Below are 20,970 nucleotides of genomic sequence, written 5' to 3'. Positions count from 1 at the left end.
TTTCTCTTGAAAAGATACAGGTTCATTTTGATGATGAATGAGCAAGCAACTGCTGAAGTGTCTGCTATTTTAACTATGGATGATGCTAAAGGACATATGAAGAAGAGGGATAGAACGTTGCAAGCTGCAAGACTGAACACTTCTCTAGCATCTAAAATAAAAGCTAAATTAATAAGTAAGTCCTGTTAAAGTAAAAGAGAAGCTATTTACTTTCTTATGGGGTAATGAATTCAAAAGGAATAGTAGATAGTTAACATGATTTGCTGAATTGCTGCCTAGTTTAAGAGTATTAATATAGTATGTTTAGAATTTTAGGATAGTCTGAAGATTAAAACACATGACCTTAAATTATCTCATTCTTCAAATATTTTCAGCGCTTGGTCTTTGGCATGGCCGGTGTTTAAAGAAAGTAGACTGGTGCGTTTCTAACCTCCATGAGTTATTTATCTTAGGCGTCTAAAAACTGTGTAACCAAAATTAGTAAGTTTAGAAGACATTTGAAAGACCTTAAAGAGCTTAACACCTTTTAAAATATATTTGCTCTGTAATATGTAGTATTCTCATTTTCAAAATGAGATTTAGATATGGGACTTGAATAGAATTTTTGATTGAGTCATATTAATTAATAAAAAAAACAAATATTTATTTGCAGATTCATTCATTTTCCAGAATGTACCTTGTTTTACCAGTATGTCAAGTTTAAATTCAAGTGTAAATTTTTCATGATAGCCATTTTGGTTTTGTTTTTAATGCTGATGAAAGCAGTACTATGAAACTTCTTAGAACCTCTTCTGAAAAATGCAGGAAACTATAGATGTAGTGGTGCATTGCTACTTCAAAACTCCCTAATTCGAGCAACGTGGTTAAGAGCATTGACTTCTTGCGAGGGCAGCTGTTAGTATCTGTGTTTGAACTTACTGTGTTTTTATGCCAAAATTATTAATTTTTGGTGGAAAAACAGTATTTAACCATAGCTATGTGTCTAGCGTGCACATGAAGCCAAGTAATTCAGCAGCATATTCTTAATATGTAGTATCACTGGGAAATTAAGAAAAAGTCCTAAAAGGTTTTATGAAAGATACAAGTAGATAATTTTATTTATTTATTTTTTAGAGCTGTGAAAGGTGTATTTCTGATTAAACTTTTTTTCTTTCTGTGGTGAATCTTATATTCCTACCCAAACTATTTGTACTTTTTCATTGTAAGAAAACCTTTTTTTGTTTGTTTGTTTTTCCGTTTTCTTTTTATAAAGCTAGAAATGTTTTTATACCTGTAAAACTATTCACTTTTAAATGCTTTCTTCTTAAAACACAATTACTTAAAAAAAAATCCAAACTAGAGCAGAATCTGTGATCTTATCCTGACAGCGTAGTCTTCAGAATGATATGCAACTAAAAGCAATTTTATATTAAAAATGTTGGACTTCGCTGCTGTTCACCAGAATACATTGATAGAAAAGTTACTAGACAGTGATAGTTCATACAGAAAGAGTCTGGAACTTAAGCTGTTGGAAATAAAATGGTATGATTTTTGTCTCCTTTAGATAACTCATCTATTTCTAAAGTGTCTTTAAAACAAAATAATAAAGCATTAGCTCTGGCTTTGAGTGTAGAAAAAGAAAAGTCTCGGAAGCTAAAGAATGAGAAGATTTTTCTTCAGAAAGAAGCAGAAGAGCTGCAGTTTCATAATATCTTGCTTCGTCGAAAACTAAACTGTTTGGTATGGTGTAAATAATATCAATTAAGGTTACAGGAGCTAAACCACACTTCAGTTTGTCTTTAAAGCATAATATTGTTTCTTAAAATGGTGGTCTAAAGCAGGCAAGTCTCAGAGGATCATTTGTGCAGTTAAAGCACATCATAGCAAACCATTGTTCACATCTGATTTTTCTTTTTTTTTTTTTTCCAATTTGATTTTGTGGTCACTATTTTGTCCATTGATGCATCTATCCATCTGTGGCCATTTTAGTGTCACTTTCGACTTTATCAGTACTGCAGTGGTATAAAAAGCTAATTTGTCTTTCATTTGAATGTAAAAAAATACAACATAGTCACTTGTATATCATCTCTTTTAAAATAATCTGGTAGCCATTTAAAGGTAATTTTGTTTAATTATTTTTTTTCTTGTATATACAGAATAAAACTCTTACAGAAATAGAAGCTTTTTTGAATAATAATCTTTTAACTGCGATAAAAATAAGTAGTCTTTCTGAGGTAAGATGATTTTTTGCACTATTAACGGTATCTAACTCTTTTCCTGGACTAATATTTTCAAAGTAACTGAATGACTGGAATGTGGAAATCAGTTATGAGTTTTAAAATGTTTATCTCAATTGTTTAAAAATCAGGGTGAAATCTAGTTACAAAGAAGTCACTGAAAAATTTGCTGTTGCATGCAAAACAAACGGCCAAACAAAAAACCCTACGGTTTGATCTTGTTTACAAAGAATTTATAAGTTGTGTATCGGACCTGATGACTTCTTGTTAAAAGCAAGGTGCAGCGCTGCAGTAGGTGGCATTCTTCACTAACGAGCTGCTTTGCTCTGCTAGTTTAGTGCTGGAGGGTGGGGCAGGAATAAATATTTCCCATGTGATAACTCTGCCAGAAAATGTAGCCCATGTTAGTGCTTCTGTCATGGCAAAATTACAGTTAAGTGATTATCTTCTGCTTCACTCTATGCCTGTGTTGTATTAACAAAATATTAGTTTTACTGTCTGTTCTAAATAGTTGTTTTATGTTTATGCTTCTGTGAGCATAATACACTTGGAAATGGAAAAAATCTACAGTCTGTTGGGTTGCAAGTAACTAGATTTTGCTACAAGATATTTTTCAAGATCCATTTCAAGCATACCCAATAATTTGTGTATGCTTGAAGGAATATATTTTCAGATGTACACTTTTTTTTAATATGTATCTTATATCCTAAAGTTAGAATTATTCAGTGAACCACTAATTTGATCAGTATTTCTATTTTCGTCCATTAATGGTATTTTTAGGGGATATTTTTAATGCTTTAAAATTAGGAGAATTTTTTTTTTTTTTACTTCCCCACTCTTCTTTTCTGAAAGAATCTTCACAGCTCTCTTCTGTCAGATGGTCCAAGCAGCTGTACTCATGACCAACTTGGTGTCATTCAGTCAGCTAGGTAAGTGATTATATTAAACGTGGAACTTACTAAGCATCCACAGGTTTTATTATTATTATTTTACAATTAAAGCTGTATGTTTTGTTTTAATATTTTTGAAGTAATGAGAAAAATATCTGTCCAATTTGGAAATTACCGATTTGTGACTTGGAACTATGAGCAGTACTGGTAGATGAAGACTGGTGAATTCTCACAAAGAAACAATTTATTCAATGCAAAGCAGTTTCTTTATCAGAAAAAAAATATTTTTTACCTAAGATAGAGCCAAAAGTAAAGCACATTTTGTGCTTGAGTTCTTCATTTCTGTTTTTTATATTACTAAGGGAATGTATTAAGTGCATGTTGTGATGTAGAATGTAATACTCTTCACAGTAAAATTTTCTCTTTTCAGATCTCTGGAACCGCCAATGAACCTTCCCTTAATTGCAACACCTAGTGCAAAAGAGCAGGACAGTCCTCCTGAAGTACTAAATTCTTGTAAAAGTCCCACTGTTTTGTCAAAGGAAGTAGACTCAGCTCAGCTCGGGTCTGCGCCATCATTGCAATCTGATAAAAACAACCCAAAGTCAGATGAAATAGACCAGGCGGAAGCAGCTGTTGACACAAATGCATTTTTAAAAGGTAGGATGAATTTCTCTACAGGTGATTAATTTTTCAGCAGTTGATGACTCTTAGCATAGAATCTATATTGCACAAGGAATGAATCACTAAGCACAGTCCTTGATCTCTGAAAAACTTATCAGGAATAGAATGCTTACCTGTAAGTATAGGTGTCCTGACAATCATTTGTAGAATAATGTTCACTGGGGGAAAGAGAAAAAGATGAAACCATTTAAAACAAACAAACAAACAAAAACTAACATGAGTGGAATAATGCTAACATAACAAATAAGTAATATGTAGTCAAAGAAATAATATTTTTTACCTATAACGAATTGCAAAAATCTCACTTTGTTATTAGGCAAAATGAGTTCTTATCAACTCTTTCATATTGCCAAATATTGAGAAGGTGTATTCATCAGAAAAAAAATGCATCTTGACATTTTCTATGCTTCTGACCCAACTTTCAGTAATCTGTCTGATTCTGAAAGTTCTGCTCTATTCTCTCTCTTTGTTTGTTTTGTTTTGTTTTTTCCTTTTCACCAAGCTGCTGAAATTTCTCTCTCTGCTTGCAGAAGATCAGTTAGGTACAGAGCTGAATTACAACAATGACTTCCTGACTCGCACCAAAAATACACAATATCTGAGACAGACTGAGGAGCTACCAAAACAATGTACTGATAGTTCATTGCCATTCTGTGAAAATGTGACTGAAAGAAAGAAGCATGAAGTACATTATAGGTCAAAAACTCAACATAATGTAAAGAATTTTGATAAAATATGCAGTTCCAATCCACTTCACTGTGGTATTAGTGGCAGCAACACCAGTGATGTGAACTTGCAGGCAAGACCCAGTGACTTGTCTCACAGTATTCCTTCACCTCTTCCACTTGGCATTGACTGTAACACTGATTTTAAGATTACTGCAGACAAGATCAAGCCTGAAGAAACTGTTTATGATGCTGATATGGAGTTGACTGCCAGTGATGTAGGTGAGCTACTTTCAGTTACATCAAAAGATAAATTGCACCAAAATAAAAACAGTAGTGCCAATTCTGATAAGGTATCAGCAAATTTCAGAAGAGTAAAATATCCTAAAGAGAAAACTAAAAGCAAGCCTAAAACAAGTTCAAATTCATATGCAGAAGGAAGACACTCTAAGACTGAGAGTAGTACAGCTTCAAAAACTAATCTCTCAGGAATTCAAATATCCAAAAATCAGAGAGAATCAGAACAGCTACCCACAGGGCGTTCCTTAGTGCAACAGAATTTTAAGAATACCAGCAAATGCTATCGAGTGCAGGACTGCACAAATAAAGCTAAGGATACTAGGAGGGAATGTTTGGTTAACCTCATGAGTCCAAGGAAACAAAAGCAGGAAATAAAGGGAGAAATCTGCCCAGGATGGTTTGAAGATACGGAAAACAAAATAGAAAAAGCAAACTCTAACACATCTGTTAATAAATTATCACCTGAAGTTTATTGTGCTGAAAGTTGTCCATTGCAGGATAACATTTCTAATACATTGTCTTTGCAACAGGAGTCTCTGCATACAAATGAGAAACGTATCAGCGCAGAAATAAATAGGAAAGCCTTTCAGAATCCTTCTAACAGGAACTCTACACGATACTGTAGAGAGGAAAATAGGCAGTATAGAGAATATGGTTCAGAAAGGTCTCCAACAAAAATATGCCAACATGACAGCGCAAAAGAAGAGCAGAAGAACATTGTAAAGAATGAATGCAACCAAAAAGTTAGTTACAGACCAAGTGGAGAAACTCAAAGTGGTAGCATTCATGAAGTTATTCAGAAAATGGACCAAAGGAATAACGTTTCGCCAGGCAGATTAAAACGTACATTAGCAAAAGCTAGGTCGAAAGTATGTATGGTACCAACAGAAAACCTTAAGCAATTCACGTTTTGTAGATCTGAAGGGTTAAAAAATAAAAACTCACTGCATACAGATGTTGCCCATGGAAATAAAACAGCTAAAACAAAGCTACTACGAGGAGCTTTAGGTTCTCAGGCTGGTGTAGCTATGACTGCACTGCAAGATATTTCCTCCACAAAACAAGTGGCTGATCAGGGAACTGACATTTTAAAGAAAGAGGTAGATTCCTCATCAATGGCACACAGGAAATCTTACTTTATTAATTCTACTGATGATCAAAAAAAGAATAAACAGAGCTTTATTTCTAATTTTACTGAGATCAGACCAGAAGAAAGGGATATTAGGAATGTTGACCAAGGTGAGGAGAAAATTTTGGACAAGAAAGTCCTGCCTGAGGTAAGTCCCTTTATGAGTAAGTTAAAGCCTACAGTACAAAAATCAGAGTTTTTAAGTCTTAGATGTAGACTGCTCTGAGAATATGCCATTAAATTCAGGTAGCTTTTTCCAGGAATGCCTTCCCTATATGGAGCTGCCATTTGCTGATTGCCATAATGTTTCTGCGGACTTGTCTATCCCGAAAAAACATGAAATCTGTGGAAAAAATGATCATGCTAAGACACTGGGTGCTGAAATAGCAGAGAAAAAAACGGTTCGTGCTCCTACAGAAACTTGTAAAAAGTCTCTGACAGCTTATCATGGTGAGTTCATGGGGTGTGTGAGTATATGGGGGGATGGAAAAAAAGGGCTTTTTTCAATTGCGTAATTCCTGGAATAGTGGTAGGGAACCTTCACTGAATGCTACCCTGTTCTTATTCCTTACTTAGACCAGCTAAAATCTGAGTGGTGGAAGGTAAGACAGAAAATCACTATCATTATTCATATCCTCTGCCATGTTATCAGTCATGATGTACTTCCAAGTTGTAATTACTATTCCTATTATTTTGTAATATATTCCAGGATGATGTTTAGCCTGGCAGATATAAGTAGTCTACATTCTTGAGAAACAGTTAAATTTGGAGCCTGTACTAATTTTACTAAAGAGTGGTTAGGATTAGTTAGGGATAAAAAGATACAAATAGTTTGGACCATAGCACAAAAGAGATCAGTGAACTACATTGTTTCCTTTCTATATAGAGGACAAAGTTAACCAAGTTTGCAGGTTTAATCCGTAATTCTGTAGGAACACAATTCAAAGGGAATTAAAAATAGCCAGGACATTTAGAGAAGATATTTGAGTGGATCTTCTGTAGCGTCTGCTTATGAGTATGCTTGCATATGATAACCTTTTTTTTTTTTTTTTAGTAGGTATATTCAGGAAAAAATCAAACTTTGCAATAGTCTATAAAATAGAACTTCTAACTTATTTTATTATACAGTGAAATCACTGTAAACGTGGTAAAGGAATGTATGAGTAACACATCTATGCTAGAGTCCGTTTCCTAGCTCAGATTAATAGATTTAATCCTGAATTCTACTCCTGAATTCTTAGTGTAATACTGCTTTAGCTTCACTTGAATGCCATGAAACTGTTGACAAATCTTCTATTTTGTGAGAGCATGGAATAGGTATACTGGAAGAATTGGAACACGGAAGATTCCTTTGGTAGTTCGTGGTTGCTTTTTCCTATTTTAGATTTCTTTGTTTTGTAAATTCAAAAACATATACATTTTACCTTGAATTAAAAGGATGAAAAGAAATACAGTGCTTTCTGATGACCCCAGCTCCTCAGCATCACTATCTTGAGCTGTGCTTAAAAAGACAGCTTGAAAATCTTGCGACACAAAAGTTTCTATCTAGTTATGTCTGTTTGAATGTAAACATTTTTGCTTAAAGGCATCCAGCTTCCTTAAATAACTCTGACACATACATGTCTCAAAACATTGTTCAGAAAGAAGCTAAACTGATTCCTCACCTCCATTTTTAGGAAATTAGGGTCAGAATTACTTCTCATTTAAACCTCATCAAGTCAAGATTGATTTCTGGGACAGTCAGAGTTGGGAGGTCTTTCATCATGAGAGAGCCCCCTCTCTTTCAAATTAAGTAGACACTGCTCTTCATTAAAGGAAAAATGTATTCTGTCAAAAGAAAAGGGGAAAAAAAAAGAAAAAAAAAAAAAAAAGAACTCATAAGTCTTGAGGCACTTCCTGCAAAGTCACCCAAAGTCACTTTAATATGCCTAGTACACTTACATGTATAGTTAGGACAAATAAAATGAAGAGCCTCTCAAATGTGATAAGCAGAGACATAAAACAGTAAATTAGAGGAATATTTATAAATAACAGTCTTCTCCACTAAGATATTTTACTGGATTTCAGTGCAGAATTCTTTTACAGAGAGATGGTCATGTAGCACTATCAGTTTTGTTAAGAGTGTGCAAGATATGGATGTTGTCGCGAAGAAACAAAATCTTTGTTTCTTTAACATATAAACAATCTTATAATTTATTAGGTTCAGGATAGGCATAAAAGAAAATTTGTCATTCATCCAATATCAGTATCCTCTATGAGATAAATAGAATGTGTGTTTCGTTACATCCGATCTAAGATGAGCAAAGACTTCAAACTTGGGAAATGAATGTAAGAGTTGTAATTCTATTGCAAAACTAAATCCAAAGTGCTCTCTGGATGAATGAAGTCCAAAACCTGATCTGTATCCATGAGGAATAGTTCTTGGAAGAGCCTTTATGGGGATCCAGATTAAAGGTATATATTCTTTTCCATCTTGGATTACACTCTGCACTAAATCACTGTTTCCCAGAAAAACTGTGAATGGTTTAGAATTTTTTTCATGTGGCTTAAAGTAATTATGTCAGTACCTTTCTCCACATTAAGTATTGATACTTATTGTAACATTCTGAATTTGTCTTAAAAACTCCAGTGTTTACAGAAAGTTAACAGAAATAGTGCTGTGTTTATCAAGGTTGGCTAATTTTTAGATAACGTTTCTCTTTAGCATGTTACGTGATTGAAAACATGAGCCACGGTAAGTATCGACATGATATGCAAATTTAAAAACGTCATTCACTTAATGATAGATACATTTTTTTTTAACGAAACTATCATAATGTTGGAAAATGTGGTTCTATATAACCTCATACAGATTGAATCTTTGAATTATAATCATATGCCATCCCCCTACATTTAAGGCCATGATCTGTTTACAATTTTCCTTTTTTTTTTTTTTTTTTTTTCTGAGTATAGCAGTAACTTTGGGGAAGCCTTAAATAGCTAGCTTAGAACTTTTTCTAGAACTTAGAATACTTTTGAAGCTTTCTTAGACTGTCCCAACAGTTGTAGCAGTCCTCAGACAGCTCGGACTAGAGCAGCGAATGCTGCTGTCATGGCAGTGTTTTTGCTCACAGATTCCATTGTTTGATGAGTATCTTCGGATTAGGAGCAGCAACCAATTATGTGAAATAAATACTAAATAAAAATATATGACGTGATAATGTACTTAATGATTCAGAAAATGTTTAGAATGAAGCATATTAACTACTGTATTCACAGGGAGAAAGGGTTTGCAAGATCTGACAAATGCTGGTGTACGTTATCGTACATCCTTGTCTAAATCCTCCCAAACTTTAGAAGAAAGTTCAGTAGTACGAGCAAGACGAGAAAGAGCCCCACTCTGCTACAAAGAACCAAAAATAAACAGGTAGGTGGAAGTAAATTTTTTTTAGTGCAGAACTATCCCTAATATATATATATATTTTTTTTTTAGGAAGACAGGATGGAATTATGTAATATCAATTAGATTAGTAGAAATTATTTAAATATCAAATACTTGCTTAAGAAAATAATGTATTTGCACTTATATCAAACAGAGTAGACCTAAATCCTGATTGACTTTTAAGTTGATTATTTCTGAAGATATATTCTGAGAGATTTCTGTTATGATAAGAAATAATGTAATATTAATTTAAGGCAAAAATCAGCTCTCTGTTTATATGCATTAGTAGAGTACACATCCATGAGCTAAAGACATTAGCAAGGTTTTCTTAAATCATAATAATAAGAAAATCAACCTATGAACTGAAAAAGAATTAGTCTGATGTTCTCATGCACCAATGTTTTGAGAAGAAAAATATATGTATTTTCGTTTACATATATAAGTAAGCAAACAGGAACAGCAATGGAAATAAGGAAAAACAGGAACCAAGAATAGCAAAGAAAGTGTCTTTTTGTACTACTAGTTACTAGTATTTTTGAGATATTTGTGCCATAAAACTGTAAAAGGAAGGCAGAAGAATTAAGAGTTAAGTTTTACTAATCTTAATTGCATACTAAAATCATGTTATGATATTATGATATTGACACCTTCCCCTGTTAGATCCCACAATGATTCAAGTCTGTATTTCTGGAGAGAGACAATAAGCTAACAAAAAAAAAAAAAAAAAAAAAGAGAGAGATTTTGGGTACCGTTTCTTTCTTATATTTTACATTTTCAAGTAGACTTCCCCAAATGGATGCCATTAGGCCTGTGGTTTAGATCTTTTTTTTTGCATTTTGTCTTAACGGAGTAAATTACGGGCATTATTAATGTGATATGTTTCACATAAAAATAGTAAGATTTCAGCACTATTTTTGGAAAACAAATTTTGTCTACATCTTGCTATTTCATCCTTTTTTCTTCATAGATTTAATTTATTTTGTGTGTCAAGCTTTCACTGATAGTATTTACCATTTGGAATTGTTATTATAATTACATATTTGCCATAGGTGTTTGTTTTATTTCTTTTGTTTGCAGCAAATTAAGGCGTGGAGATCAGTTTACAGATACAGAATTTCTGGATTCTCCAGCCTATAAAGTAAAGAATAAAAGAAGTTTTAAAAGTAAATCAAAATTTATTTGAAGAGAGCAAGAGAATTGCCTTTTATGAACAGTATTTTAAAATGTGAGCTTCTCCCCTGCCCCAAACTTACAAACAAAAGGTATAGCCTTGTACACTGCTTATTATTCTTTGATGAATAAAGGTAAAACACACCTGCCAGAGTGGAATATCCTAGCCAGAAGCCTGTATGCAAGTGACACAAAATGCCTCACTGGAGAAAGACAATACAGGTTAGACTTCACTGTGGTGTTATGTATTTTCAGTCAGTAAGTTAAAGCCTGTTTGAAGGGTTTGCACACTTCTTAATTTGTAAGAAAAAGTTTAAGGTTTAATGAGAATAAAATAAATATTCCTTGTGAGTTGCACTGAGTCCTTTGTATTTATCGTGAACAGATTTATTCTCAGTTTTAGTTTGAAAACACACAGGCATCCAAAATTTTGATAAAGCATATAAATGGCTTTATTTACAAGTATTATATCATATCAAAACTTCATTGTGTGTATGTGTTTGGGGGGGGGAAGGGGAGTTGTTCGTTTGTTTTGTTTGTTGGTTTGTTTCAAGTCTGTAGCCCCAGAGCAACATTTCCAAGATCCTGTAGGATAAATCATCATTCGTGAACTTGGAATTAAATTTTGCTGAGGTAGTTCTGTGTATGGGACACTGATCCTCAAGGGGAGAGAGCTCATCCTAGCTGTGGTCACCAGTTCCTGATTTTGTATCAGTAAAGATAGTAAGACGTGTTCACATAGAGCCCATGGAAAAAGAAAGTTTGCTTATTCCATTAACGTGGAAAATCCTCCAGGAAGAAATTTACCATCCAGGCTTTGTGATCTATATTGCAAAATGGAGCGTTAAAATTATTGTTTGAGAATATTGTGAAACACTTTTTTTTTTTTTTTCCCTTCAGAAATGTGATTGTGTACGTCACAACATAAGCAAGATTATTATGAACAGATGCAGAAATGAATGCGAAAGTAGGTTTTTTTCTTATTCAGTGTTATTAATAAGTAATTGCATACAGGATGTTTTATACAATTCTTTTAATTATGTGGAAAAAATAGGATTTTAAAATTAAAATATCCTGTTTTTCTATGTTACAGTCATTGTTTCTGATACTTGAAATGCAAAAGAAATATTTGTTATAAATTATGTTTACTTTTTTGCCACAATAGAAGCAAAGAACAGTTTTCCTTGGTTTAGAAGCTAGAAAAAGAAGATCATGCTGTATTTTTCCAAATATTTAAGATTTTGGAATAATCATTTTGGAGACAGTCTCCATTATTTTATTATTATTATTATTATTTGGTAAAAATCCTGATGATATATACTACCATGGGCTCCACCAGCTAGACTACTGCAGTGCTCCAAATAAAGGTATGTAATTTTCAATAAATGTATAATATCTAGGTCTTTACGCCTCAGTTTCTGCCATTCCTTCTAGCATATGTTCTTCAAGATTGAGAAGACCAAAAAAAAAAACAAAACTTGAACACATGCATTTTAATTCTGGAATAATATTACTATTGCTGCTATTTGTTTCCTCATTTATCAGCCTTGCTGCTTTTTTTGATGGAGTTGACGTTGTCTCCAAGCAGAAGGAAAATTAACTTTATTGTTCAGCTCTTTCAGTGCCTTTTTTTTTCCTTGTTCTGTAAAATGGTTGCTCACTTTAGGGACTGCATTAAAAATAAAAAATAAAATAAATAAACCCTAATTTTACCTGTTCAGCAGGTAAATGACCGAACCTACATCTTTTAGCAGACCCGTTCATACATTATTCCTGGAATAATTGGTGGAAAAGCAGCTCAGGATATACTGGACAAAAATGAATCTGCATCAGGACAGTTTTTGGACAGTTTTGAATTTGGACAGTTTTTCATGAGGATAATTCACATTGAACATCTTTTTTATATCTTCAAAGTTGTTTTTCCTCTAATTTCATTTTCTTATTTCTTTTTTACATATTTTATGTTTTAGTTTACCTCTGGTAAGGCTTTTTGTTATGTTTGCAGCTGATATTATTAATTCCTACTTTAACCTAATTAATTGGTTTTCTTGTTTTTTAAAGACAATATTTAGGCAGAAAACCCCGAAAGACTAAGCTGCAATTTTGCTTTGTAGGAATGCATATGTCTTTTTAAAAATGTGAACTGTATCTTAAAATATGAGTATTTCCTTAAAAGACCAAGTAAATAAATTGTGTGGTTAGTTTAAAATGTTAAGGAAAGGTAAATTGTAACTTTTTGGAATTATACAGTAAAACTGAAGAATTTACACAGAGTTCAACCAATGCTTACAAAGTAATTGAAATGACATACTTGCATAGAATTATCTAATGTCTTTTTTCTGAGAGAAATACAGTGCAGTAAAAAGACAGTATGAAAAAATATTTAAAAAACTAGGTCCAATTCACTAATTGTAATATTATCATAGAATCATAGAATCATAGAATGCTTAGGGTTGGAAGGGACCTCTAGAGATCATCTAGTCCAAGCCCCCTGCATACGCAGGGACACCTAGAGCACGTGGCACAGGACTGCATCCAAGTGGGTTTTGAAGATCTCCAGAGAAGGAGACTCTACAACCTCTCTGGGCAACCCATTCCAGTGCTCTGTCACCCTCACTGTTAAGAAATTTTTCCTTAAGTTCCTATGGAATTTTTGATGTTTCAGTTTCCGGCCATTTCCTCTAGTCCTATCAGTGGCCACCACTGAAAAGAGACCATCCCCGTCCTCTGCACTCCCTCCCTTGAGGTATTTATATACACTGATTAGATCCCCTCTCAGCCTTCTCTTCTCCAGGCTGAACAGGCCCAGCTCCCTCAGCCTCTCCTCATAGGGCAGATGTTCCAGGCCCCTGATCATCCTTGTAGCCCTGCGCTGGACTCTCTCCAGCAGCTCCACATCCCTCTTGTACTGTGGAGCCCAGAACTGGACACAGTACTCCAGATGTGGCCTCACCAGGGCTGAGTAGAGGGGCAGGATCACCTCCCTCGACCTGCTAGAGATGCTCTTCTTAATGCAGCCCAGGATTCCATTGGCCTTCTTGGCCACGAGGGCACACTGCTGCCTCATGGTCAACTTAACATCCACCATGACACCCAAGGTCTTTCTCTGCAGAGCTGCTCTCCACAAGGTCGGTCCCCAGCCTGTACTGGTGTCTGGGGTTATTCCTCCCCAGGTGCAGGACCTTGCACTTGGCCTTGTTGAATTGCATGAGGTTTTTCACCGCCCAGTTGTCCAGTCTGTCCAGGTCCCTCTGGATGGCAGCGCAGCCCTCTGGGGTATCGGCTACTCCTCCCAGTTTCGTGTCATCAGCAAACTTGCTGAGGGAGCACTCTGTGCCTTCATCCAGGTCACTGATGAATAAATTGAACAGGACTGGACCAAGGACTGACCCCTGGGGGACCCCACTAGCCACAGGCCTCCAACTAGACTCTGCACCGCTGATCACCACTCTCTGGGCCCTGCCATCCAGCCAGTTCCTAATCCATCTCACTGTCCACTCATCTATCCCACACTTCCGGAGCTTGCCCAGGAGGATGTTGTGAGGGACGGTGTCAAAAGCCTTGGTGAAGTCGAGATAGACGACATCCACCGCTCTCCCCTCATCTATCCAGCCAGTCATTTCATCATAGAAGGCTATCAGGTTAGTCAGGCAAGATTTCCCCTTGGTGAATCCATGCTGACTACTCTTGAGCACCTTCTTGTCCTCCATGTGCCTGGAGACAACGGCCAGTATGAGCCGTTCCATCACTTTTCCGGGGACGGAGGTGAGGCTGACTGGCCTGTAGTTGCCTGGGTCCTCCTTCTTGCCTTTTTTGAAGACTGGCGTGACATTGGCCTTCTTCCAGTCTTCCGGCACCTCCCCCGTTCTCCAGGATCTTTCAAAGATGATGGAGAGCGGCTTAGCTATGGCATCTGCCAGCTCCCGCAGCACTCTGGGGTGCATCCCATCAGGGCCCATGGATTTGTGGGTATCGAGGTTCCTTAGGTGCTCTCTGACCCAATCTTCCTCTACCCAGGGCAAGTCTTCCTCTCCACCAGCTTCTTCTCTTGTCCCTAGGGCCTGGGGCTCTAAAGGGCTGCCCTTGGTAAACACTGAAGCAAAGAAGGCATTGAGCAACTCTGCTTTTTCTGTGTTATTTGTAACCAAGGTGCCCATCCCGTCCTCCAGCGGACCCACGTTTTCCCTGATCTTCCTTTTGCTGTTAATGTATTTGAAGAATTTTTTTTTTTTTGTTATTTTTAACGTCCCTTGCCAGCTTGCCTTCCAGACGTGCCTTAGCTTTCCTTGTCGCATCTCTGCACTCCCTGACTACGTCCCTGTATTTCTCCCAGGGGGCCTGTCCTTTTTTCCACATTCTGTATACCGCTGCCTTCTGCTTGAGCATTGCCACAAGCTCCCGTCTCATCCACGCAGGTCGCCTGCCCCCTCTGCCTCCCTTCCTACACACAGGGATGCACTGTTGCTGGACGTGGAGGAAGTGCCGCTTGAAAACTAACCAGCTCTCTTGGGCCCCCCTTCCTTCTAGAGCACTAGCCCATGGGATTCTACCGAGGAGGTCTCTGAAGAGGCTAAAGTTGGCCCTCCTGAAGTCCATCGTCGCAAGGCTACTTACAGCCCTGCCTCCTCCTCGTTGAATCCTGAACTCCACCAACTCATGGTCACTGCAGCTGAGGCTACCCCCCACCTTCACATCTCCTACTAGGCCCTCCCTATTTGATAGCACGAGGTCCAGTAGCCCACCTCTCCTCGTCGGCTCCTCCACAACCTGCGTCAAAAAGTTATCGTCGACGCTCTGCAGGAACCTCCAGGACTGCTTATGCCTGGCTGTGTTGTCCTCCCAGTTGATGTCGGGGTAGTTGAAGTCCCCCATGAGAACCAGGGCCTGTGACCGTGAGGCAACATCCAGCTGCCTATAGAAGGCCTCATCAACCTCCTCGTCTTGGTCAGGTGGCCTGTAGCAGACACCCACCACAGTGTCTCCCACATTAGCCTGCCCTCTAATCCTTACCCACAAGCTCTCAACTCGCTCATCCTCGACTCCCAGGTTGAGCTCCATGCATTCCAGTTGCTCTCTCACATAAAGAGCAACTCCACCACCTCGCCTTCCCAGCCTGTCCTTCCTAAAGAGCACATAGCCTTCCATGGCAGCGCTCCAGTCGTGCGAGCTATCCCACCACGTCTCTGTGATTCCGATGAGATCATGACGCTGGGACCGCACACAGATCTCCAGTTCATCCTGCTTATTCCCCATGCTTCGCGCATTGGCATACAGGCATTTCAGGGAAGCAACAGAGGCCACAGGTTTCCCAGGAGGGGTGAAAGAGGACACTCCGGGATCATTTCCTATCCTCACTTCCCCACTACCATACTCCCGCTGGACGCCATCTGACCTGGGCTGTGCGGTACTGCTTGCCGTGTCAGTGTGCCACTCCCCTTCCCCCTTCTTGCCTAGTTTAAAGCCCTCCTAACCAGGTTGGCCAGCCTTTTTGCAAAGAGACGTGTGCCCCTCTTGCTAAGATGAGTCCCATCATTCCCCACTAGCTGTTGGTCATCAAACAGAGACCCATGGTCATAGAAGCCAAAACCCTGTTGCCAGGCCCAGCGGCGCAGCCAGTTGTTAAGCTGCCATATCCGCCTTCTCCTCCTTGAGTCCATTCCCCTCGTTGGCAGAATGGAGGAGAACACCACCTGGGCACCTGTACCTTTGATGGCCATCCCTAGGGCTCTGAAGTCTTGCTTGACGTCCCTCATTTTCCCCATGGCATCATTAGCACCCACATGAATCAATAGTAGAGGATAATAGTCAGACTCATGAACAATTCTTGGGAGCCTTTCTGTGACATCCTTTATTTTGGCCCCAGGCAAGCAGCAGACCTCTCTGGATGAGGGGCCCGGTCTACATATCGGTGCCTCCGTGCCCTGCAGCGTGGAGTCACCCACGACGATCACCCGCCGCTTCTTCCGGGTGCTCCTTGTCACTTTAGGGGGAGCAGCCTTGCTGCATGGATTAGACTGCCCCTCTGTAGAGATCCCCTTAGATGGGCCTTGGTTCAAGGCCTCCTCTATCTGATTCACATGTTCCAGGGCCTCGTACCTGTTGTACGTGGTCACTGGTGGAGGTGAGGTGGGCTGTGGAGGGGATCTTCTGCCACCTCGAGTGGGGACCCGTTTCCATTGTTGGTCGTCCCTGGATACTGTTAAGTCCACCCCCTCTACCCTAGGGCAAGAGGGCACTGGACTTTCTGACTGAATTGGGGAGTTCTCAGGGTAGCTTTCCTGGGAAGACTGCAGGATGCAGCTCCACCAGTCTATTTCCCTTTCGCATTCCCTGATGGCCCTCAGTCGTTCTACCTCCTCCTTTAGCTCCGCCACCAGGCTGAGCAGGTCATCCACCTGCTCACACAAGCATATGCTCCAATTAAAATGCCTATTCTTTTACATAAATTATATTAAATACTTCTATGGTTGCAAAGGAATAAATATGTCTCTTTCTTTTATATTCTGATCACAGCTTCCTCTCCATAATGATTTTTAGTAAGAAAAAAACTAGCATTTGTAAGTCAGAGACCTGGTAAATTAAAATTTTGTGGTTGAATATGTAGGAAAGGAATAATTTACCCGTGGCATAAATAATACTTGATTTTGCTGATCAAGTAAGGTGAAATAAGGTGGTAAATGTTGTTAAATACCATTTACTAAAATTGAAATGATATTCTGATTGCTCCTTTATGGTGTGCAAGCAAAGTAGTAGTGATATATACTTTGACTAAAAAGACAAACTTGTGCAAACACAATTACAAATGAATATTATATGAACTTTAGTATCATTGGGACTGTTTATGGGGATGAAGCTAGCAAATGCAGCAAGTTAGTAACTCAAATAACTATAACATAGCTGAAAGATATATAACAGTAATACAGATAGTTAAGGCATATTACACATAGAATTTTTTGCTGTGGTCTGATTGCAGAGCGGTTACATTATTGTCTTTTGTTATGAGTATAAGGCTGAATACATTTTGTATTGCATTTAATTCAAGGCTTCATAAAATTATTTGTTTTCAAAACATTTTCAAAGATAGAGTGCATTTGCCACGTCTGAGATGCTCTAAAGTCTCCAGTTTAGAATACCTTAATATAAATGCAAAAGTAGCTATGTTAAAGAGCATTATGTTTGAACATGGATCTCATAACTGATTGGTTCTTCCTTTCTCTGCTGTTAGGAAGAAATTCAATAAAGAGTTCATTTATTCCCATCTATCTATAGAAACTGGAATGTGGCATTGGGCCAGAAGAACAGTGAACATCATTTTACTACAATGAAACATAATTTTAAAGTGTTCTAGAAAAGATGTCCCTCTAGCTACTAATGACAGATAATTCTTTTGTCACGGAAGAACCAGGACCCTCTCCTTCCTGGAAATCCCTATGCTGTCTCTGGCATCAGTCTGAAGTAGCTGAATTTTCTTGAGAAATTTTATTCCATTGAAGTAGAAAAGATTCTGTTTAATAAAGATAAATTTATAAGAATTACCTCTAACATTATCTGAGCAATATCTAATTGCTTAGGCCAGTATGCACATATATTGCAATGCTGAAGGGCCCTGAACAGTTCAGGTAAAACAATCTTGGCTGTGCTTTTGCTTTCAGGCATCCTCCTGTTGGCTTGCAAGAGGACCCCGTTACTCTTACTTAATCTAGTGCTTCAGGTGGACTCCTTAGGTTCAAAACCTAGGTCCTTCCTGAGACATTACCTACATTGTTAATAAAACAGAAATCATTGAGTTGAAATCTCGTGTCCCATAGCCTTTTCTATCTCTTCCAGTTAGGAGCTTTTTCTTCATAAAAGACATGAACTCATTTGAAGTGATGAGGATTAAGTATTCCTGAGTCTGTATTTGAAACTTCTCTAACATCACTGCAGAAGTTAATTTAAAGCAAACATTGCATTTAGTCATGGTGCAAATCCTCCGGGCTTCCTCTCCTGTGCGTTGTGGAGCAGCGTCAGCTGCCTGTGCTGCGGTTGTGCTCCTGAACAGGCCGTGTGCGAGCGACAGGCCTGGGCCGCGCGCAGCACAGGGAGGGTTAAGCGAGGGAGGCCGCGCGAGTGCCGGGGCGCAGCGGCTGCTGCTCAGCTGCCCGGCGCTTCCTGTTCCTATCCCTACCCCTGTCCCTGTCTGTGCTGGGGTCCCATGGCTCTTAACGGGGCAGTGGCGGCTGAGCTGGTTTTCTACGTGAACGGAAGGAAGGTAAGTGCTGCAGGGAAGGTATGTGGAAAAAGGGTGTGGGGCAGAGATGGTGCGTGCTTTTCTCAGGCATTAGAGTGTATTTCAAATTCTCACATGAAGCCTTTGTGAGCTTCCTTTTCTCCTCTTTCTGGGTAAGAAACAGTCAGTCTTGTAGTGTTACTTTAAGTTGACTAGTTCTTGTCTGCCCACGGTAAGTGCAGTTTTAAAGGCAGAAGTAGCAGAGGAGGGTGGATGTGCTTTAGCCAAGCTCTGGGCTTGAGGAAAAGGCATGTCAAAATGAAATTTTAGAATGGGCTTTCAGCTGAGTATCACATTTAGCTGGTGAGCAGACTAGTTTGTCATTCGCAGATGTTTTTCTCAACTCTTTGAAAGGGTTTTCAGTTGCACAACTGAAAGTCAGTAAGATTTTGCTGAGCTCTGGGGTACAGACCAGCATAAAGATGATACTACAAGAGTGGAATTAAACTTTACTTATTAGCTCAATGCAACTGAGAGGGTTACCTTGTTCCAATCAACAGAATAAGAAAATCTCTAATGAAACAAGTATGTAGGCATTTTGTTTGCTTTTGTTGGTATAGTCTATTAAAGCAAGCAAATGTTTATTTAAATCTAGAAGAAAAGTGATCCCTGCTGCTAACCTTAAATGCTTCCTGTAATGTTCATCCTAATGGGTTAAAGTGTCTCTACAATCTGCAAATCATTAATTCTTCATGCTCTGCCAGCATTATTGTAGTTAAGTCTTCTTCCATTTTTATTTCTAGGAGGATTCAAGAAAAATTCCTTCAATCTGACCTTTCACTGAGCAGGAACTGTTTTTAGTAGTTGCAGGCTGTCCTGGCACTTTTCCCTGGAAGCCTATGTGTTGGGAAAGGAGATATCCGTTTATATAAGGAGAACAAACTCTGGTCTTTAGGAATACGTGTAGTTTGGTGAGAGAGAGACAAGCAAAGGAGGAAAATTTTATTCTGACTTTGTGGTAATATAGTCTGTGCACAGACTGAAAAGCCTGTCTGTCTTAATGCTTCAGTTTCCTTTTTTACTGCAGATAATTGAGAAAAATGCTGATCCTGAACAAATGCTGTTGTCCTATCTGCGAAAGAGACGTATCCTTTTCTTGTTTGTTCTCTAAGTTACTGACACGAGAGTTTTGTTCAAGGAAAATTCCCTTAAATGATAATTAAAACCAACTTACCAAACTCAAGTGACTTCCTTAAGAAGATACAACAATAGTATTAGATGTGTCCTTAAGTGAAACCGCTTCAGTCATCTGTTGTATTTTTAGCCCTGTTTCCTAAACAAACAGGAGCTACAAAATCAAGCACCCTCTGTATATGTGTATGCACCTGTCCCTCACCTAGAAAAGAAACATAAGAACGTTTTGGCCAGTATAAATAAAATTGAACCAAGTAGGAGTCTCCAAGACTGTTTTATTTATTTGTTTGTTTTTCCCTAATGGCAGCTCTTTCAGTCCGTCTTACAGGAACTAAGTATAGCTGTGGAGGAGGTGGCTGTGGTGCCTGCACGGTGATGATATCAACTTATGAACCAGCTTCCAAAAAGATACAGTATCCTTAACAGAAAGTTGGGGAGGCTCTACACTGAATTTTATGACTGTAGATATCATTCCCAGATATAAAATTGTAAATACAAAGTTGTAAAATTTGTGCCTAACTGTGAAAGAACACAAAGTAGGGTCACTTTAAACCAAAACCACTGTACAAAGTACAGTTTATTCAGCCATGTTATGAAAGACAGAAGTAAAATGATTAATAAATAACTGTTTCTCCCTCACTGATCTTGCAGGCTTAGTTTCAGCCATCTCAGTGGCTTTCTGAGTCCCAGCAAACCTGCATCAGTCTCTCTGGTTTCCAAGAAATTTGTTTCAGCAGAGACTTGGTTCTGGGGCTATCTCCAGCCCTCACAACAGTCTTTCAGTCTCTGTGCTGGGCTGTAGATCTTGAGCTTGCTGTGAGTTTTCACCTTATCAAGAGCTGATGCTTTCTTACTCCAGTGCGTCGGTTACTGTTCTTGTAGCAGGATTTCAGCAGTCCCCCATCTCATGAGGTCGGTGTTAGCAAGTCTCATGCATGGCTCTGTGGACAACCCTTAATTTGTTCACTCTTGATTTTTCTATCGAAAATGCGAATGTGTTCTTCAAAATGTTAATGGGAACATGTTATTAAGTTGAGTACATTTTTAGGAAAAGTCACAATGATCTTTTGATGATTGCATTACACTGAAATA

The 20,970-nt window shown here is 38.2% G+C and overlaps 2 protein-coding genes across 2 annotated transcripts in view; both read left to right on the top strand.

Annotated features, from left to right (window-relative positions):
- Positions 1 to 17: 17 nt before the first annotated feature.
- On the top strand, positions 18 to 10,492 carry SGO2 (shugoshin 2). The gene is given in 9 exon segments (XM_088534718.1): positions 18 to 175; positions 1,544 to 1,719; positions 2,136 to 2,213; positions 3,069 to 3,145; positions 3,537 to 3,766; positions 4,321 to 6,088; positions 6,090 to 6,334; positions 9,143 to 9,290; positions 10,383 to 10,492. Coding segments are annotated over 9 exon segments (2,973 nt in total). The 5' UTR covers positions 18 to 30; the 3' UTR covers positions 10,489 to 10,492.
- Positions 10,493 to 20,162: 9,670 nt separating this feature from the next.
- LOC104570847 (aldehyde oxidase) overlaps positions 20,163 to 20,970 on the top strand; it is a 29,252-nt gene continuing 28,444 nt past the window's right edge. Inside the window, exon 1 of the mRNA XM_010217897.2 lies at positions 20,163 to 20,291. Within this exon, the coding sequence (XP_010216199.2) occupies positions 20,179 to 20,291 (113 nt within the window). The 5' untranslated portion in view covers positions 20,163 to 20,178. The remainder of the gene's footprint in view (positions 20,292 to 20,970) is intronic.

This window comes from Tinamus guttatus, unplaced genomic scaffold, assembly GCF_059628265.1.
Source record: "Tinamus guttatus ecotype Peru unplaced genomic scaffold, ASM5962826v1 Tinamus_guttatus_pri_ptg000592l, whole genome shotgun sequence".
Classification (NCBI taxonomy): domain Eukaryota; kingdom Metazoa; phylum Chordata; class Aves; order Tinamiformes; family Tinamidae; genus Tinamus; species Tinamus guttatus.
Note: the sequence above shows the minus strand (reverse complement) of the source record. Positions and strands in the feature narration are given on the sequence as shown.